The sequence below is a fragment of the Oryctolagus cuniculus genome, chromosome 1, assembly GCF_964237555.1.
Source record: "Oryctolagus cuniculus chromosome 1, mOryCun1.1, whole genome shotgun sequence".
NCBI lineage: Eukaryota > Metazoa > Chordata > Mammalia > Lagomorpha > Leporidae > Oryctolagus > Oryctolagus cuniculus.
Genome location: NC_091432.1, coordinates 197,221,533 through 197,243,465, shown reverse-complemented (window position 1 = coordinate 197,243,465; position 21,933 = coordinate 197,221,533). Strand labels below are relative to the sequence as shown.

General features: G+C 43.3%; 1 protein-coding gene across 9 annotated transcripts in view; it reads right to left on the bottom strand.

Moving 5' to 3' along the window:
- UBAP1 (ubiquitin associated protein 1) overlaps nt 1–21,933 on the bottom strand; it is a 128,934-nt gene that overhangs the window by 14,968 nt on the left and 92,033 nt on the right. For 5 of the 9 annotated variants that reach the window (XM_070053455.1, XM_070053450.1, XM_070053447.1 and 2 more), the window contains 2 exons: nt 21,745–21,785; nt 5,691–5,815 (listed from right to left, as the gene is read on the bottom strand). In XM_070053455.1, the coding sequence (XP_069909556.1) occupies nt 5,691–5,815; nt 21,745–21,778 (159 nt within the window). In that variant the 5' untranslated portion in view covers nt 21,779–21,785. The remainder of the gene's footprint in view (nt 1–5,690; nt 5,816–21,744; nt 21,786–21,933) is intronic. The other 4 variants (XM_070053459.1, XM_070053461.1, XM_070053457.1 and 1 more) reach the window with 1 other exon arrangement.

Sequence of the window (21,933 nt, the reverse complement as noted above, 5' to 3'; positions counted from 1 at the left end):
CTGCTGGTTCACTCCCCAAATGGCCGCAACGGCTGGAGCTGGGTGGTTCCAACCCAGGAGCCAGGAGCTTCCTCCAGATTTCCCACACGAGTACAGGGGCTTAAGGACTTGGACCACCTTTCACTGCTCTCCCAGGCCATAGCAGAGAGCTGCATTGGCAGTGGAACAGCCGGGACTCACTACAGACTTTTTTCAATAGCCTTGTGAAGTACTGTTCTCTCTATGTTATGGGGGCAACCAGGATCATAAAGCTGGTCAGCAGTGGTAGAGCCTGGATTTGAACACATGCCCATCTGACTGCAGATACTGTGCTCTTAAACCACCGTCTGCAGGTCATAATGAACAGGCTATCCTCAAAAGGCAGGAAAACTCATGTACTTATGCCTGGGGGAGGTAGGAGGCCGGGCATCGTGGTGCAGTGGGTTAAGCTGCTGCTTGAGACATCTGCACCCCATATCTGAGTGCCTAGTTCAAGTCCCAGCTACTCCATACTCTAAATCAAGCTTCCTGCAAAATTTCTGAGAGACAATAGTGATGGCCCAGATACTTGGGTTCCTGCCACCTTCATGGGGACCTGGGATGGGGTTCCAGGCTTCTGGCTTCAGCCTGACCCAGCACTGGCTGCTGTGGACATTTAGGGAGAGAACCAGAAGACAGATCATCTCTGTCAGTTTCTCTCTCTTGGGGCCAGCACTGTGGCATGGCAGGTAAAGCCACCGCCTGCAATGCTGGCATCCTGTGTGGGTGCCAGTTCAAGCTCCGGCTGTTCCACTTCCGATCCAGCTCTCTGCTATGGCCTGGGAAAACAGTAAAAGATGGCCCATGTCTTTGGGCCCCTGCACCCACATGAGAGACCCAGAAGAAGCTCCTGGCTCCTGGCTTCAGATCTGGCCGTTGCAGCCATTTAGGGATGAATCCGTGGATGGAAAACCTCTCTCTCCTCTGTCTCCCTCTCCCTCTCCCTCTCCCTCTCCCTCTCCCTCCCTCTCTCTCCCTCTCTGCTTCTGCCTCTCTGTAACTCTGCCTTCAAATAAAGAAATAAAGCTTTAAAAAAAGTTTTCCTTTCCTTTTCCTCTCTCTCCACATTTCAATTAAAAAATTTCTGTAAAACATCATTTGAAATTTTAGAAGAGAAAAAAAAAATAAAAACAATGAGAATCATCATTTGAAACAACCCGTTGTCAGGGTGCCTGGGTTTGGATCCTGACTCCAACTTCCTACAAGTGTGGACCCAAGGAGGCAGCAATGATGGTTCAAGTGAGGAGACCTGCTCTAGGCCCAGCTCTTGTGAACATTTAGAGGGTGACCCAGCAGATGGGGGAAGGGGACTTCTCTCTCTTCCTCCCTCCCTCCATGTCTCAAATACATACAGTATTTTTTTTTTTAATTTAGATGTTCAAATTAAGATTTCAGATTCTCCTCATGATTCCTTAAAAATCCCTTAAAGTACAGCTCAATTTACAAGATTTTCAACACTTAGAATTAACCTAAAGCAAAATTTACATTGGACAGGAGAAAGCAAATTTACATTTCTGCATTCATTCCAAAGCACCAGGCATAAATAATATTTGGGTGTATCAAGGTTGGAGATACATTAAAGGTTAAAAAAGGATGGGGTAGAAAAGAGGAAAGGAAAGAAGTATGCTGTGCTGAGATAAGCAATTTAGAGAAGAAACCTAGTAATGGGTCTCTGATCATCCCAAGCTTTTCAGCTTCGAACAAGAAAGAAATCTACAAAGGCAGGTCAAGAGTTAATTTACATCGGTGAGCCAGCTGTGGTGCCCAGAAAGGCTCGCGAAGGATCACGTGCCTCCTTTCCTCCACAGCACTGGGCAGAGACTGCGCTTCCAACTGGGGTGTAATACAATCTGGCAACTGGTTAGCTGCAATTAAAAATAAAAGCCATAACTAACTTCCCACTGTCTACCAACATAGATCTCTGAAGTTTTATCCAAAGAACAATTCCAAATTGCTTTCCTTTTCTAGTAAACCTTTATGAAGCTTTTTTTTTCTTTTTAAATTACCCAAGTAATGCAGAATACCTGAAACATACAAACATCTGGGGGTGGGGAGGAGCAGAAATAATAGAGTGAACAAGTAAGACCACGGTTTTTTTGTTTTGTTTTGTTCTTAAGACCACGTTTTGAGAGTACAATAATAAACACTAACAACATCTAGCATTCATGGAGTACCGGAACCAAAGTAAGCATCATAAATGCATTACACAAGCCTCCAATTCCCTGTGGTTTAGCTTTCCATGGTTTCAGTTACCTGCAGGCAACTGCAATCCTCAAATATTAAATGAAAAATTCTAGAAATGCTAAGTGTTAAGTTGTGTGGCATTCTGAGCAGTATGATTAAATCGGGCACCTCTCTCCTCCATCCCATTCAGAATGTGACTCACTCCTTTGTCCAACATCACCAGACTGTATACACTACCCTCAGCAGATCATCTGCCTCGGTATCCCAGTGCTTGTATACGGAGTTTAGTCTTACCTAGGGTCTCAGACACCCACTGTGGGAGCTGGAACCCAATTCTGGAGGATAAAGAGATTGCTATAATTTGGATGGCGTTTGTTGCCCCAAGATTTATGGTGGCAATGAAGAAGCGGTGGAACTTTCAACAGATGGGAACAAGTGGAGATTACGCCTTTAGGAGGTATAAATGCTTTTCTTGGCCGGTGCCGCAGCTCACTAGGCTAATCCTCCGCCTGCGGCGCTGGCACCCCAGGTTCTAGTCCTGGTCAGGGCGCTGGATTCTGACCCAGTTGCTCTTCTTCCAGTCCAGCTCTCTGCTGTGGCCCAGGAGTGCAGTGGAGGATGGCCCAAGTGCTTGGGCCCTGCGCCCACAGGGGAGACCAGGAGAAGCACCTGGCTCCTGGCTTCAGATCAGCGCGGTGCGCCAGCCGCAGCAGCTATTGGGAGGTGAACCAACAGAAAAGGAAGACCTTTCTCTCTCTGTCCACTCTGCCTGTCCAAAAAAAAAAAAAAGAAAAGAAAAGAAAAAGAAAAAAGCTTTTCTTGAAGGAGTACTTTCTTACTATTGAGAGAAGGCCCACAAAAATACTGTTAGAATCTGGTCTCTCCCAGTAATCTCTCATTTCCTGTCTCACCATGTATTTTTTTCTTACTCACAGCCTTGTGCATGTAGCCATTTCCCTTTTGTTTTGATGTACTCAGAAGGCCACATCACCAGAGGCTAAACAAAATGGAGCTGCCCAACCTTGGACTTTCAGCCTCCAAAACTGTGAGCTAAATAAACCTATTTTCTGTACAAAATACCTAGCCTCGGGGCTGGCATTGTGGCATTACTGGTAAAGCCGCAGACTGCAATCCATACGTGGCTGCCATCCTAGAGGGGTGCCAGTTCGTGTCCTGACTGATCCACTTCCATTCCAGCTCTCTGAGAATGTGCCTGGGAAAGCGGCAGAGGATGGCCCAAGTGCTTGGGCCCCTGCACCCATGTGAGAGACTCAGATGAAGATCCTGGTTCCTGGATTCAGTCTGTCCCAGCTCCAGCCATTGCGGCAATTTGGGAAGTGAACCAGTGGAAAGTTTCTCTTGCTATCTGTCTCTCCCTTTCTCTAATTCTGACTTTCAAATAAACAAATTTTTTTAAAAAGATAAAAGAAACTAAGAAAAAGAAAAGAGGGGCCAGCACTGTGGCATAGCAGGTAAAGCCACTGCCTGCAGTGCCTGCATCCCATATGGGTACTGGTTCATGTCCTGGCTGCTCCACTTCCGATCCAGATCTCTGCTGTGGCCTGGGAAAGCAGTGGAAGATGAGTGAGTACTTGGGCCCCTGCACCCGCGTGGGAGACTTGGAAAAAGCTCCTGGCTCCTGTTTTCAGATTGGCACAGCTCCTGCCATTGCAGTCATCTGGGGAGTGAATCAGATGATGGAAGACCGATCTCTCTCTCTCTCTGTCTTTCAAATAAATAAATCTTTAAAAAAAGAAAAGAAAAAATACCTAGTCTCAGGTATTTTGTTCATAGCCACACAACACAGATTAAGATGGGATTACTGTATTTTATTTAATCCATATGACAACCATAAAAGCTCATTGTTGCCATTTTAGAGTCTAAATAAGGAAATGGAGGTTTAGAGAGTTTAAGAAATCTTTACAAGATAACACAGTTATTATATGGCAACTGCAGCTAATGTGTGGGTGACACCAGACTCTGTCCTAAACCTTGACACTAAGGACCATCCCACCATATTTAATAGAAACTTTCTGGACCCAAGATGCAAAATCTGTATATGTTGTGATGAAATTTTAGATAAAAAGTTCGTATTGTAATACAAGACCAAATATGAAACAATTACAGGAAGCACCAAGCTAGCTGTATAGGGCTACCAAAGCCAAATCCCCTACTGGACACTCTAGAAAGTCAAACTTTACAGGTGCTCTATGAGCTCTATGAGGAGCTGGCTTTGTGGTGCAATGAGTTAAGCCTCTACCTGTGATGCCAGCGTCCCATATTGGAGTGCCAGTTCAAGTCCCTAATAAAACTGCTTTTCTTTTGAGGAAAAAAATATTAAATGAAGTAACTCAAGTTCTATTATGATTATTTCAAGTATACAGACTCTAGAAAGGAAAACCAATAATTGTTTTTAGAGTAACAAGGTGATGCTTAGTGAATCCCCCAGAAACAAAATTTCTTTTGCATAAAGTTCTATTTTTAAAAAATCTTAAGTCCCAGGGAAGTGTTTAGAGTATGCAGTGTACTTTCTTGGCCTTCTACCTGACTCCTGTAAACGCTAAGCACCTTGAGGACAGTGATGAAGGCATGCGTCTCTATGTTCAGGACCCAGCAAAACACAGGCAATCAGTAAGTGTGTCCTGAAGGAAGGAAGAGGCACAGCTATCTGCTCCTTCCCAGAAGTAATTCAGTGCACTTATATACAACTGAGCTTGCAAGATGAAGGGCTGAGAAAGAAGCCCTTGAGGAAATAGCATTTAAGCACAAGCCTGAGAAGAATAAACAGATTTTAACAGACAGCTTTCAGTATGGAAAGAGAACAGTCCAGGTGAAAACAGCAGCTCACGAGAAAAGGCAGGGCACAGGCATGTAATGTACACATTATGTTCAACAAACCACTGGTTACCTGGTTTGGAGGAAATGTAGAGATGATGAGCTAAGGTTCTCTGCCATAATCTACACTAAGTTCAATGAGGACTGGTGACTTCTTGGGCATTTTTGAACTGGGATCTAACAATTGAAAACTTTAAGAATTTATTCTGGAAACAAGGTAGAAAATCCCATAAGCAAAGGGGCCAATTAAAGAGGCTACTACAACAACCCAGGTGAAAAATAAGGCATGGCTGGAGTGTGAGATAAAGCAAAGAAGAATATTATCTAACTTGAGTGGCTAAGAAGATAATGAGGACACTAACAGAGAAAGGGAACAGAGGCAAATACGCCAGTTAGACAAGCAATGAACTTCTTCCATGCAAGGTACAGAGCCCTAGGAATATACAATCTACCAGATTACACAAAGTATGTGTACATGAGTGCATAAAACATATTTATGTACATGCATGTGTGTGTGTGTGTGACCATGTGAGCCAGGAACCATAAGAAATATAAATAAGAGATAAGATAGGTTTTTCTATTTCACTAAACATAAAATTCTTACTTTTTAAATTTTTAAATGCACTAAACTTAAACTAAAAATCACCACTTACCTGTACTTCTCTGACAACCTGCAAACAATCAGGCAAGGAGAAGCCAATAGGTAGACCAACTTTAGCTGGTGTTTTGAATTTGTCTCCTATCTTAAATGGGACATCATCAAGGTAACTGAAAGTCCCTATAATCAAAAATAAAGTAGAAAATATCAGCAAAGAACTTTATTATCTGTTTTGCTATAATCTTTATGTCTACTGGATATGCATTAGTTTATGGTATCTGGAGACCAGAATTTACAAAAAGTTTCTCCTCTGACTGCTTACCTTCTCCTGACCCTAGATCTCTAGGGAAATCCTACATTCCTCCACTTAATCTTTGCAGAGCTGATTTTCAGTTAAATTTAGTGGCCAAACCAAAGTGCTCATGGTGGTCTAAAAGGCCTCCACACGGCCCATGACCTCTGCCCTCATCTCCTAGGAATCATCTTCTGGCGGCCCTAGCCTGCGGTGACCACTGTTCCCAACAATGACAGGTTCGATCCACCTCAAAAATTCTGTACTGGCTGTTCCCTCCAGGTGAAACGCTCCTCCCTCAGATAATCACCCGTCACCTCCTCCAAGGCTTGGCTCACATGCTGCCCCTCAGTGAGGCTCTGCCTGCCCACCCTATTACAACTCCTACCCTGTCCACATTACAGAACTCCCATACCACTATCTATCTTCTCCCCATAGCAGTTATCATCTGCTAACACAGACAACTGATTTTTTTTAAATTACACAATTTCAAAAAGTTCATGGAAAATGCAATTAAAAGATAAGGTTTTTTAGGTGCAAAAATTTTTGTAATTCATACATACTATGGGTCTTTGAAAAGTTCATGAAAAATGTGCATGGATTTCAAAATTTTTGCACCAAAATTTTATCTTTGGCTGCATTTTCCCATAAACTTTGAGGGATCATCAGGTTTACTGTTTACCTTTCCCAGTGGAATTTAAGTTCCTCTCAGATAAGCCTTTAAGTCTACCTTAATCAATGGTACATTCGCAAAATCTGTAATCTTGACTAGCACATATCAGACATTTAAAAAAATTACTAAATTGATAATAGACTTTCCACAAAAGAACATCCTTGATCAGTAATTTTCTATTTATAAAGAATCATTTTAATTAATATAAAGAATTACTCGAAATCTAAAAACAATACTACCACTAAATTCTAGAACAACATGGAAATATTTAAGCATCACAGCATTTGCTGAAAAAAGGAAAAACCAGGTAAATCACAGGAATCTGAATAGGGTAATTAGGAGACATAAGCTATACACAACTGAACTGCTTTAACCACCATAGGGGTTTTTGCTTATCATAACCGAACAATAAAGAAAGACTAAGACATGATCATCATCAGCTCACAGAGTCAGAGAAGGAGACTGCCTCTTGTATGTACTTTCACTAGATACATACTCTTAAATGGGCTATGGTTTCTTTTCTGACAAGTTCTGGAGGTCAATTCTCCTAAGAGAAACATCATGGACCATGAAACATAGTTGATAAAAATAAATTTTACTATTTCAATATCAACAGCTAGAAAAATAAGGCTTACTTCTGGGCCACACACTATTTTATTTTTGTGGGCAAGTACGGACGTATTACAACCAACTACAGCTCTTCATGAAGACAACTTTTTTCCTTCCAAAACCTGTTTAGATCTGAAGCCTCAGCAAAGTCAAAAACATATCTGTAATCTTGTCATCATTCCAATTTCATGAAATTAGTATTCTTTTGATACACCTGAAACACGTCATCAGGAAGAAGGGTACCATTCTCACCCTTGGGGAAGGGGACTCACTAACCTCTCGTCAGACTTAAAATAACATCTGTACTTCACATAGCTAGAAAATTAAATTTGGGCCAGTGCTGTGGCGTAGCAGGTAAAGCCACTGCTTGCAGTGCTGGCATCCCATATGCTGGTTTGAGTCCCGGCTGCTCCACTTCTGATCCAGCTCTCTGTTATGGCCTGGGAAAGCAGCAGAAGATGGCCCAAGTCTTTGGGCCCCTGTACTCACGTAGGAGACCTGGAAGAAGCTCCTGGCTTCCGATCGGCCCAACTCTGGCAGTTGTAGCCATTTGGGGAGTGAACCAGCAGATGAAAGACCTCTTTCTCTCTCTCTCTCCCTGAAACTCTGCCTCTCAAATAAATAAATAAAATGTTAAAAAAATTAAATCCACAACTGTGTTCATATTTTTCTGGGGCATAACCATAATTATTAACAACCTATGAAATTTTCCAAGTGTTGTCATACTTTTTATATGTGGTGTTTTCTCAGCTGGTAAAGCCTATCACAATCTTACCCATTCTTACTTAGGTAGTTATAGTCATTAAGAATAAACTCAAGGGGCCGACACTGTGGCTCACTTGGTTAATCCTACGCCTGTGGCACCGGCATCCCACGTAAGCACCGGATTCTAGTCCTGGTTGCTCCTCTTCCAGTCCAGCTCTCTGCTGTGGCCCAGGAGGACAGTGGAGGATGGACCAAGTGCTTGGGCCCTGCACCCACATGGGAGACCAGGAGGAGGCACCTGGCTCCTGGCTTTGGATCAGCACAGTGACTGCCGTGGTGGCCACTTGGGGAGTGAACCAGCAGAGGGAGGACCTTTCTCTCTGTCTCTCTATCTCACTGTCTAAAACTCTACCTGTCAAATAAATAAAAAATAAATAAATAGAATAAACTCAAGGGGCCAGCATTGTGGGTTAAGCCACCAACTACAACGCCAAGTCTCATGTCTCACGTGGGCATGGGTTTGTGTCCTAGCTGCTCCATTTCCATTCTAACGCCTGCTAATGCACCTGGTAAAGTAGCAGAATATGGCCCAAGTACGTGGGCCCCTGCCACCCACATAGGAGACCTGGTCTTCAGGCTGGCCAGATCTCTCTCTCTCTCTCTGGCCAGATCTCTCTCTCTCTCTGGCCAGATCTCTCTCTCTCTCTCTCTCTCTCTTCTTTCTCTGTAATTCTGCCTGTCAAATACATAAATAAATCTTAAAAAAAAAAAAAAAAGGCCGGCGCCGCGGCTCACTAGGCTAATCCTCCGCCTAGCGGCGCCGGCACACCGGGTTCTAGTCCCGGTCAGGGCGCCGGATTCTGTCCCGGTTGCCCCTCTTCCAGGCCAGCTCTCTGCTGTGGCCAGGGAGTGCAGTGGAGGATGGCCCAGGTGCTTGGGCCCTGCACCCCATGGGAGACCAGGAAAAGCACCTGGCTCCTGGCTCCTGCCATCGGATCAGCGCGGTGCGCCGGCCGCAGCGCGCCGGCCGCGGCGGCCATTGGAGGGTGAACCAACGGCAAAGGAAGACCTTTCTCTCTGTCTCTCTCTCTCACTGTCCACTCTGCCTGTCAAAAAAAAAAAAAAAAAAGAGGAGGAACAAATGAAACACCTAGCACACACCACCACCTGAAAACTTAGTAGGACGCAAAGTGACAATTTCTTTCCTTGTCTTCACCTAGGGCAGGGGAGGGGAACATCTGTGACACAGCCTGCAAAATCATTTAGACTGGTCCTGCCAACGCAACCACAGGCTAGGTTCAAAATTCAATACAACTATAGCAGCCTAGTTTTTCAGTTGGTAATTTTGTACAGCCCACAAATAATGTTATAAATATCTGAATGGACCCTGGCAGAAAAAGGTTTCTCACCCCTGCCTACAGACTGAGCCAGAATTTGAGCATCCCTTAATGTTTCAATCTGTATCTCCCAACTCAGCATGATGTCTTAAGATTTGTTCGTCAATGAATAACAAATACACAATTCTATGCTCCTTCTGTATTCAACTCGCACCTCTACTCCAACTTATATTTAATTAATACTTAACTAAAATTCAAAATTATTTACTTGGGGACGGTGCTGTGGTGTAGCAGGTAAAGCCACACCTGCATTGCTGGCATTCCCATATGGACGCCGGTTCAAGTCCCAGCTGCTCCGTTTCCAATCCAGCTCTCTGCTATGGCCCAGGGAAAGCAGTGAAAGATGGCCCTCCTCTCTCTGCCTTCCTTCTCTAACTCTTTGAAATAAATAAAATAAATCTTTAAAAAAAGAGAAATATGGTCCAAGTCCCTGAACCCCTGCACCTGCGTGGGAGACCTGGAAGAAGCTCCTGGCTCCTGGCTTCAAGTCAGCACAGCTCCAACCCTTGTGGTCATTTGGGGAGTGAACCAGCAGATGGAAGACCTCTTTCTCTTTCTCTCTCTCTCTCTCTGCCTCTGCCGTTGTAACTCTGCCTTTCAAATAAACAAATCTTTAAAAAAATATTTACTAAAAATGGCAAAGCTAATCATGAAAATGTTTTAACAAGGCACTCCTATGAAATATAAGCACATGTCTAAGATACTGGACAAAGGCACACAACTGTGCCTAGTGCCTAGAGAGAAATACCAGGAGCTATTGGAGCTTGCCAACAAAACTTTTGGTTATAACAGATCCTCTGGCACTTACAAAATACTAAAATGATTAAAGTAAAGTTCTTTTTAAAGAATTTTTGCCCATTTTCTATGAAAATAAATGCTCAAATATTACTGAAAAAAAAACTCCTATTTTGGCTAGTGCCCTTATAAAATAGAAGCAAAACTGGAATTTGAGCATTATCCAAGATTTAGTAGAAAGATTTATAGTTAACAATCACAAAGTCTTTTAATAAAAACACTCTTTAAATGAGCTAATTATATGATACACATTAGAAAAATCCATTCTGTAACACTAATAAACACATATGACACAAAAATATAAAAAAACCTATCCACATTACTACTACTTAATTTTCCTTAAAAGAACAGTTTTGTTGCAGGTCAGTCAGGTTGTTGAGAGGGGTACTATCCACGAAAGTAGTATGATAAAGATATCTAAGACAAATGAGCATATCCTTCATGAAAGTTGTTTGGTTCTCTTGCCTTTCAGTTAGGAACTATGACAGTGTGATACACACAGACTTTTGGCTTAGGAACAGACAAGATCAAGTAAAACAACTTTAAATAACTGCTTTCTTCCTTTCATTAGCACCAACTACAAGTACCTACTCCAAAAAAGCAGCTACCTTTCACTAACAAAGCTAATGAAAAGGTGATTTAGTACATCCCTAAGCTTCCACGGTCTTAAATCTTTAAAGCTCTGTTAACAGAGAATGAGCACACAATTGTGTGATTACTGGGAGGAGATGGGGAGTTAGGACAAAAAGGTATTCAAAGAGATGCAAGCAGGCATTGCTGGTAAAGCTGCCACCTTCAACCTCAGCATCTCATATGAGCACTGGTTTGAGTCCCAGCTGATCCACTTCAATCCAGCTCTCTGCTATGGCCTGGGAAAGCAATAAGATGGCTTAAGTCCTTGGGCTCTGGCACCCGCGTGGGAGACCAGGAAGAAGCTCCTGACTCCTGATTTTGGATCTGCCCAGCTCCAGCCATTGTGGCCATTTGCAGAGTGAACCAGCAGATGGAAGACCTCTCTCTCTTTCTACCTTTCAAATAAATAAATAAATCTTAAAAAAAAAAAAAAGATATCAACTTGTTTCTCTTATCATTTTTTAAACAAATTCAATTAACCACATGGTCCAGAAAATTAAGCACTGTAGCTTTTCTGATTCACCCCAAATACTTTTTAGTTTCAGTCACTGTACCTGAAATCTCTGTAAAATGAGCCCATTTTCCCAAGTTCCATTTAGAAAAAAAGACAGTTAAGTGCAGCTCTGATGACTCTGGCCTTGACCTGAAGTTCTGCACATATCACACTGGCTCAAGCCACAGTGAAAGAGAATGGCCGAATGTATAATTTATAATGACTCAGGATAAATTCTGGGAAGATGTCACCCTGCTTGATTTCTTTCTAAATTGCTGGTATGTTTACGATCCTGAGACCCTGCCTGTTTTCCGGGGGGGTGGGGGTGGGTGGCACAATTAATCCCAGGTAGAGGGAGAAAGTCCTAATAGAGGAAGCAACTGGATTATGTTTACTTCAGGTTTAAGGTGATTCAAAATTGAGGTTTTTAGGGTAAAAAAAAAAAAAAAAGAAGAAGATCAAACTTAAAATTAGCAGAATAGATGCAATTCTATGATTGTTAATCACTGTCTTAAAGCCACAAGTCAGGTAACACTCTGAAAAATTACAAATATATAAACATCTGTCCTAAGATATGAAGTCAAAAGAAAATGTTACTCACAGACTAACAACCCACAAAATCAGCTTTTTGATATACAATGTGTGGCATTCAATAAAAAAGTGTAAGATACACAAATCAAAAAAATGCAATCCATCATCAAGAGAAGAAAGAGCCACCAGACCCAAACCAAGCGATTGCCAAGATACTGTAATTATCAGACAAGACAGCTGTCATAAATTTATTAAATTTCATAAATTTGCTAAAGAATCTAATGAAAAGATAGATTTGTGAACAGATGGGGAATTTCAGCAGAGATAGGAATACAAAGAGATAAATGGAAAGGTTGGAAGTGAAAAACGCATTAACACAGAAGAAAAATTTTGATGACTAATAAGCCAGTCTATGCTAATCTGAAGACAAGGCTGAGCAGAGGAAATACTCTTAAGAACATGAAATTAGGTGGAAAAATTAAACTGAAACAGAAAGAGAAAAAAATTTTTTTTAATTGCATCAGACAGGGCTGGCACTGTGGCACAGCAGGTTAAAGCCCTGGCCTGAAGCGCCAGCATCCCATATGGATACCGGTTCTAGTCCCGGCTGCTCCACTTCTGATCCAGCTCTCTGCTATGGCCTGGGAAAGCAGTAGAAGATGACCCAAGTGCTTGGGCCCCTGTACCGACGTGCCAGACTTGGAAGAAGCTCCTGGCTCCTGGCTTTGGATTGGCTCAGCTCCAGCCATTGAGGCCATCTGGGGAGTGAACCAGCAGATGGAAGACCTCTCTCTGTCTCTATCTCTTTGTAACTCTGTCTTTAAAAAAAAAAAAAAAAAATTGGAACAGAAGTAGGAGATTTCTGGAACAATATCAAACAGCCTACTATATGTGACCGGAATCTCAAAAGGAGAAAAGAGTAAAGAATGGGGCAGAAAAAATATGAGAAAAGATAATGGCTGAGAATATCAACTTGTAGATCCAAGAAATTTAGCTAAGCCCTATACGGGTAAATGTGTAGAAAATCATACCAAGGAATGTCGAAAACAAAAGATAAAGTTTGGTGGAATGGTGAGATGCCACATGGGATACTTGCATCCCATATCAGAGTGCCAGTTCCAGTCCTGGCTACTCTGCTTCCCAGCAGATGATGGCTCAAGTACTGGAATTCCTGACACCCACATGCAAACCTGGGTGAAGTTCCTAGCTTCTGACTGCAGCCTGACTCCTATCCGGCTATTGCAGCTACATAGGGAGCAAACCAGAACATGGAAGATGTTTTGTCCCTCTGTCATTCAAATAAATAAATCTTAAAAAAAAAAAAAAAAAAGATGTTACCTAGGGATGGGTTGGCATTGGGGCATGGAGGTTTAAGCTTCCACTTGGGAAACCCACATTCCACACTACGGTGCCTAGTTCGAGTCCCAGTTATCCCACAATTCAATCCAGTTTCCTGTGGAAGGAGTTTCTGGCTCCAGACTTTGGCCTGGCCCACCTGGGACACTGTATCCCATCTGTAACCCCTCCTGGGTTCCAGCCCTGCCTCCACTTCCCATTCCAACTTCCTGCTAATGCACACCCTGGGAGGTAGCAGGTGATAGCTCAAGTAGTTGCATTCCTGCCACCCATATGGGAAGCCTGAACTGAGTTACAGACTCCTGGCTGTGGCCTGGCCTGGCCCCAGCCACTGCAAGCATTTGAGGAATAAACTAGCAGATGGAAGATCTCTGTCTCTACCTCTCTCCCTTTCAAATAGAATGAAAAATAAATAATTTATTTGGGGAGGTGGGAGGAGGTAGGCATTGAGGCTCAAAGGGTTAAGCAACTGCTTGGTACACCAGCATCCCATACTGGAGTGCCAATTCACATCCCAGCTACCTGGCTTCTAAAACAGCTTCCTGCTATTTCATTCTGGGTGGTAGCAGATCATTATCTCAAGTGCTTGAGCCCCTGCCGCTCACATGGTAGACCCACATGGAGTTGAGTTACTGGCTCTTAGCTTCCTCCTGACCCACCCTGGTTGTTGTGGGCAGTTGGGGGGTGAACTGGTGGACAGAGAATCAATCTCAGGGCCGGCACTGCAGGTATAGCCACAGCCTGTAGTGCCGGCATCCCATATGGGCGCTGGTTCAACTCCCAGCTGCCCCACTTCCAATCCAGCTCTCAGCTATGGCCTGGGAAAGCAGTGGAAGATGGCCCGAGTCCTTGGGCCCCTGCACCTACATGAGAGACCCGAAAAAGGCTCCTGGCTCCTGGTTTTGGATTAGCCCAGCTCCAGCTGTTGTGGCCACTTGAGGAGTGAACCAGCAGATAGACTTCTCTCTTCCTCTGCCTCTCTGTAACTCTGCTTTCAAATACATAAATAAATAAATCTTTTAAAAAAAAATCAATCTCTCTGCCTTTCAATTAAATGAAAATAAAATGTGATAAATAAATAAATCTTGGGGGGGATGATACATTACAAATAGAATAATGATTAGAAAGATGATGACTTTTCTCCAAAGCAATTACAGATCAATTTTAAAAACATTTTAAAACAACATGCCTTTTTCTATCACTCCACAGGAAAATGAAACAAGAGCAGAATTAACCTCTCTAGAAATTAGCCAACTGGTCACAAACTGGTTAGCTTAGCTTAAAAGGAGGTGACAAAGTTTCAGTAATACAAAGTAAGTTCTGGTATCTACTACACAGTACAGCACCTACAGCTAACAATACTGTACTGTGGGGACCAGCACTGTGGCTCAGGCAGGTTAAAGCCCTGGCCTGCACCACTGGCATCCCATATGGGCGCTGTTCAAGTCCTGGCTGCTCCACTTCTGATCCAGCTCTCTGCTAATGCGCCTGGGAAAGCAGCAGAGGATGGCTCAAGTCCTTGGGCCCCTGTACTCATGTGGGAGACCCAGAAGATCCTGGCTCCTGGCTTCAGATCAGCTCTGCTCCAGTCATCACGGCCATTGGGGAGTCAACCAGTGGAAGGAAGACTTCTGTCTCTACCTCTCTCTATAACTCAAATTCTCTACCTCTCTCTATAACTCCTGTCATTCCCTAAATAAAATAAATCTTAAAACAAAAAAAAAAAAAATACTGTACCATATTTTCATACTTAAAATTACTAAAAAGGTAGATTTCAGTTAAGCATTTTTAAGACAAAAGAGAAAAAGAATAAAAGAAAGAAACAGTATAGTGTCCAGTGGTGTGTCCCTGGCCCAGCCATTGTAGCCATTTGGACAGTGAAACAGAAGATGAAGATCTCTCTCTCCCTTCTCTTTGCTGCTCTTTCAAATAAATAAATAAATCTTAAAAGGGGAGAAAAAAAAAAAAGGAAAAAAGAAAAACCACACAATACAGTTGGCTCTTCATAACCATGAATTTCACATCAGTGGATTCAACAAAAGACTAAAACTATTTGGGAGAAAAAATGATGTCTCTATTAAACACGTATGCTTTTCTTGTCATTCCCTAAACAATATAACATAACATTTGTAATATATCAGGTACTATAAATAATCTACAAATGATTTAAAGCATATGGAAGGATATATAGAGGCTACATGCAAGTACTATGCATTTCATACAAGGAATATGAGCATCCAGGAAATATGGCATTCACAATGAATCATGGAATCAGTTCTCCTAATAGGTAACAAGAGATAACTATAATAATAAAGGTAGCAGAGAAACTGATGTGTGATGGGTAGTTTTATGCTTTGATGGTGGTAATAGTCTCATGAATATATATTTATCCCCAAATTATCAAGATGTATACTTTAAACATATTTAGCTATTTATATATCAGTAATATCTCAATAAAGTGGTTATAAAATGGGGAGAGAAGCGCACAGAAGGTTGGGGCACAGCAGGTTAAGCCACCACTTGAAATAGTCCTGACTGTTCTTCTGACCCTGTTCCCTGCTAATGCTCCTGAGAAGCAGTAGATAATGGATCAAGTATTTGAGTTCCTGCCCCACCCATATGGGAGACCCAGATGGAGTTCCAGGCTCCTGGCTTTGGCCTAGCCCAGCCCTGGCTGTTATGGCCATTTCTTGAGTGAACACGCAAAGAGAAGATCTCTATCACTCTGCCTTTCAAATATATAAATCTTTAAAAATAATACAGAAGTTCAGTTTATTAAGTCCTATTACTGAGCCCTATTTTTTCCTAAACTATAATCTCAAGGCATTTTTACTAAAAGAGTGATTTATTTGGTTAAACATTTTTTTAAAAAATCCTTTAAAAGGTACTTCTAGAGAATAATCCTTTTTTGGATGAAACAAAAATGAGTTAAAAATTAAAGACAATCAAGGTTTATGTTGTGGTACAGTGGGTTGAGCTGCTGCTTGAAATGTTCGTAATACACAGCAGAGTGCCACTTCAAGTCCTGACTACTCCATTTCCAACTAGATCCCCGCTAATGCACCCTGGGAGGAACAGGATGATGGCTCAAGTGCTTGGCCTCCACCACCCACATGAGAGACCCAGAAAGAGCTCCAGGCTCTAGGCTTCAGCCTGGCACAGCCCTAGCTACTGTTGGCAGCTAGATAGTGAACCAGCAGATGGAAGGTGCCCCCCATCTGCCTTTCAAGTAGATGAGAAAAAAAAGAGGGGAAGAGTAGAAAGTACAAGGCTCCTAGGCTCTTGATCTAACCTGAGCCAATGGTTTGTACTTTATACAATGTACAGACAATATCTCAAAAAGTCTTCAAAAAATAAAACTCTGGGGCCAGCACCATGGCTCACTTGGTTAATGCTCTGCCTTGGCAGGCGCTGTGGCTCACTTGGCTAATCTTCCGCCTGCAGTGCCAGCACCTGGGTTCTAGTCCCAGATGGGGCGCCGGATTCTGTCCCAGTTGCTCCTCTTCCAGTCCAGCTCTCTGCTGTGGCCCGGGAGTGCAGTGAGGATGACCCAAGTGCTTGGGCCCTGCACCTGCATGGGAGACCAGGAGGAAGCATGTGGCTCCTGGGTTTGGATCTGCGCAGCGCGCCAACCATAGCAGCCATTTGGGGAGTGAACCAACAGAAGAGAGACCTTTCTCTCTCTCTCTCACTGTCTAATTATGCCTGTCCAAAAAAAAAAAAAAAAGTCCTCTGCCTGTGGCACCGGCATCCCATACTGGTGCCAGTTCTAGTCCCGGTTGCTCTTCTTCCAGTCCAGCTCTCTGCTATGGCCTGGGAAAGCAATAGAAGACGGCCCAAGTCCTTGGGCCCCTGCACATGCGTGGGAAACCTGGAAGAAGCTCCTGGCTCCTGGCTTCCGATGAGCGCAGCTCCGGCTGTTACAGCCAATTGGGAAGGGAAGTATTGGATGGAAGACCTCTCTCTCTCTCTCTCTCTGCCTCTCCTCTCTCTGTGTAACTTTCAAACAAAAATAAATAAATCTTAAAAAAAAAAAAACTTGAAAATAAATCAAATCTAGTAAAAAAAAAAAGCACAAGACCTAGTCAACTCTAAATATTTAGAAAAAAGGGAATTTTAATATTCCAGTCATGACAGTAATTATTATTTCCTTGTCTACACCCTAGTGCCCTAGAAAAATTACAGCCATACCCACTAATCTTACAAAGAACTAGTCAAATAATACCTAATTTTGGGTAAACCAATCATCTACAGGCTCATTAAACTATGCCATCAGATTCCTTTGACCAAAAGCTACAAAAACTCTAGCTGTGTGATGGCGAACCACTTAAAATGAAGTATCAGGTAGCAAGTAGCATGAAAACTAGGATGGCCACTTGCAGTTCTGTGTATTCTACAGTAATAGACCAAGAATGCAAATTTATGAACAAATAAAAATGGAGCACAGTCACAGGAAAGCAGTGACAAAAAGCTAAGCAGATTCCTAAAAAATGGAAGGAGTAGGGGCTGGCGCCGTGGCACAGTAGGTTAATCCTCTGCCTGCGGTGGTGGCTCTAGTCCCGGCTGCTTCTCTTCCAATTCAGCTCTCTGCTGTGGCCTGGGAAAGCAGTGGAAGATGGCCCAAGTCCTTGGGCCCCTGCACCCACATGGGAGACCAGGCTCCTGGCTTCAGATCGGCTCAGCTCTAGCCGTTGCGGCCATTTGGGGAATGAACCAGCGTAATGGAGACCTTTCTCTCTATCTCTCCCTCTCACTGTATCTCTACCTCTCAAATAAATAAATAAAATCTTTCAAAAAAAAAAAATGGAAGGAGTAATATCCATAGTTTCTTCGATCTCTAATTTCAGCACTGTAAGACCACATTGAACTTAATTTCCTATGCTCAGGTGACTATGAGATGCCTGTTAAATATTTTCCACCTGGGGCAGGCATTTAATTTAGCAGTGGAAATATTTGCATCCCCTATCAGAGAACATCAGTTCAATACCCAGCTCTGGCTCCTGACTATGCAGACCCGGGGAGGCAGAAGTAATGTCTCAAGAAATTGGGTTCTAGCAGATAGAAGACCTCTCTTTCTGTCTCTGCCTGTCATTCTGCCTTTCAAATAAATAAATCTTAAAAAAAAAAAAAAAAATTGGGTTCCTGCCACCCATGTTGGAGACCTGGATTGTGTTCCCAGCTCCTGGCTAAGCCATTGTGGACATTTGGGGAGTGAACCAGCAAATGAGAACTCTTTCTTCCTTCTTTTCAAATAAATACTTTTAGAAATTCCCCATAGTCCCTTATGTTTATTCCTTAAACTATCGGATATCTAAAAAATATAATTCTCTCCTCTAAAAACCCAACTAAAGCTACTGAAATCTAACCAGGGACTACATACTTAGAGCCCTACTGAAGCAACAGCAGCATGAGGAAATAAAAAAAAAATCTCTCTCAAACTTTACTCAGCTTCAAAATTTACTTAAATAATTTTGGTTAGAAATTTAAGGAGGGCCCGGTGCCTAAACTCACTTGGTTAATCCTCTGCCTGTGGCACCGTCATCCCATATGGGCACCGGGTTCTAGTCCCGGTTGCTCCTCTTCCAATCCAACTCTCTGCCGAGGCCCAGGAAGGCAGTGGAGGATGGCCCAAGTGCTTGGGCTCCTGCACCTGCATGGGAGACCAGGAGGAAGCACCTGGCTCCTGGCTTCGGATTAGGGTAGTTCTGGCCGTAGCGGCCATTTGGGGAGTGAACCAATGGAAGGAAGACCTTTCTCTCTCTCTCTCACTGTCTAACTCTGTCAAATAAATTAAAAAAAAAAAAAAAAGGAATTAAGGGAGATGGAAGACGTTCTTTAGAAGAAAAAACAGACACCTTAGTGTCTCCTCTCTAGACTGTTCAGCTGGAACACATAACCTGAGGCCTAAATTATTTTCAAACCAATCAAAAAGACTGGATTCAAAGTTTCAAGATAGGTTTATCTTGGGGCCCAATGCTGTGGCTGCAGTGCCAGCACGCCATATGGACACTGGTTTGAGTCTTGGCTGCTCCACTTCCAATCCAGCTCTCTGCTATCATCTGGGAAAGCAGTGGAAGATGGCCCAAGTCCCCGGACTCCTGCATCCACGTGGGAGACCCGGAAGAGGCTCCTGGCTTCAGATAGGCACAGCCCTAGTAGTTGCAGCCAACTAGGGAATGAACCAAAAGATGGAAGACCTCTCTCTTTCTCTCTCTGTCTCTCCTCTTTTCTGTAACTCTGACTTTCAAATAAATAAATAAATCTTTTAAAAATATATAGGTTTATGCCGGCGCCGCGGCTCAGTAGGCTAATCCTCATTGCAGCGCCGGCACACCGGGTTCTAGTCCCGGTCGGGGCGCTGGATTCTGTCCCGGTTGCCCCTCTTCCAGGCCAGCTCTCTGTTGTGGCCATGGAGTACAGTGGAGGATGGCCCAAGTGCTTGGGCCCTGCACCCCATGGAAGACCAGGAGAAGTACCTGGCTCCTGCCATTGGATCAGCGCAGTGCGCCGGAAGCAGTGCGCCAGCCGCGGCAGCCAGTGGAAGGTGAACCAAGGGCAAAGGAAGACCTTTCTCTCTGTCTCTCTCTCTCACTGTCCACTCTGCCTGTCAAAAAAAAAAAATATATATATATATTATATATATATAAACCTATATATATACATAGGTTTATCTTTTGAAATAAGATTTTAACTTCAACTTTTTAATTTTTGCTAGTTTCTCTCCAGAGGCCTTTCCTGTGTCCTTGGCTCTGTGCTTTCTCTTCCCTTGAAAAAATAATCCAGAGGTAACTTCAGATCTGCCTCTCTGCTAGTATTCAGAAACTCTGAAAGAGTCCTGTAATATTTCTTAATAACAGGAGCTAGCTTACCTGGAAGATCTGCTGCCTGACCTGTTAGGGAACGCTAACTCCAGAGTCTGAATGACTTAATTCCCAAATGTTTTAAAACAAAATATAGGCAGATTATATATGTAAGTATATGTAAAATGGCACTGAGAATGTAAATGCTGTTGCAGAAAACACAGAAGCCAAGTTGAAACCACAGTGGCTGCAGGTGTACTACCTGACCCAGTTGAGTGATGCTGTCAAGCAATCAATAACTGAAAAGAGCTCGAAACACATGCTATCTGCTGGGCAGTCAGGTAAGTCATTCTTTTTTTGTTTAAGATTTATTTATTTGAAAGGCAGAACTACAGAGAAAGAGAGAGGGAGAGATCTTCTATCCATTGGTTCATTCCCCAGATGGCAGCAATGGCCAAGGCTGGGCCAAGCCGATGCCAGGAGCCTGGAACTCCAGCTAGTCACCCATGTGGATGCAGGAGCCCAAGTACTTGGGCCATCTTCCACCACTCTTCCACACATTAGCAGAGAGCTGGATCAAAAATGGAGCAGCCCACACAGCACGCCAGCATTGCAGACAGCAGCTTAACCAGCTGTACCATAACACCAGCCCCGGAGCAACTATTCTTTTCAAATGCAAAACTGTAACTACTATTACTGATAATGCTCTAATATATTTATAGACTTTTAGAAAAATTACTTCCGGGGGCCAACGTTGTGGCACAGCAGGTTAACACCCTAGCCTGAAACGCCAGCATCCCATACGAGCGCCCGTTCGAGACCCAGCTGCTCTACTTCCGATCCAGCTCTCTGCTATGGCCTGAGAAAGCAGTAGTAGAAGATGGCCCAAGTCTTTGAGCCCCTGCACATGTGTGGGAGACCCAGAAGAAGCTCCTAGCTCCTGGCTTCGGATTGGCACAGCTCCAGCTGTTGCGGCCAATTGGGGAGTGAACCAGCAGATAGAAGACCTCTCTCTCTCTCTCTGCCTCTCCTCTCTCTGTGTAACTCTGATTTTCAAATAAATAAATAAATCTTTAAAAAAATTACTTCCTGGCCAGCGCCGCGGCTCACCAGGCTAATCCTCTGCCTTGCGGCGCCGGTACACCGGGTTCTAGTCCCGGTCGGGGCACCAGATTCTGTCCCAGTTGCCCCTCTTCCAGGCCAGCTCTCTGCTGTGGCCAGGGACTGCAGTGGAGGATGGCCCAAGTCCTTGGGAGACCAGGAGAAGCACCTGGCTCCTGCCATCGGATCAGCGCGGTGCGCCGGCCACAGCGCGCTGGCCGCGACGGCCATTGGAGGGTGAACCAACGGCAAAGAAAGACCTTTCTCTCTCTCTCTCTCACTGTCCACTCTGCCTGTCAAAAAAAAAAAAATTACTTCCTTTGTGGAGTAGGGACTAAACCCGAATATTACAAAGCATTACCTAAAGTGTTACAATTTTCACACCACGCTAGAAAAAGAGCTATGACCAAGGAACAGGAAAGGAATGATGGACTTCCTCAAAACACTCCTAAACAACAACAGAAGCAGATAGTCCCTTTAATCTACCCTTAGTAATTTCAGTTACAATAACCAGACTCTACAGCTTATCTATTTTAACAAATACTTCAAGATTAAAATTATCTAAAGATCTCTGGATGTATATGCTACATTGCTGTACAACTTTACTTTTTTCAAACTATTCATTTAAAGAGACAAAAAGCAGCACTTACTTAAAACTACGCTAAGTGATTTCAAACTCTGATAAATTCAAAACTTAACTCACAATATCTAACAGTGCACTTACCATGAATATCTGCACCCAACTTCTTAGAAGCCATTTAGAACCTGGAAGAAAAAAAAGAAAAGAAAGTTTGTATAGGTGCATGATACCATGAGGAGGTAAAAACGAACAATTATAAGAAAATTCAGACTACAAAAAAGAAACTAGGGGCCAATGCTGTGGCACAGCGGGTAAAGCTGCCACCTCCAGTGC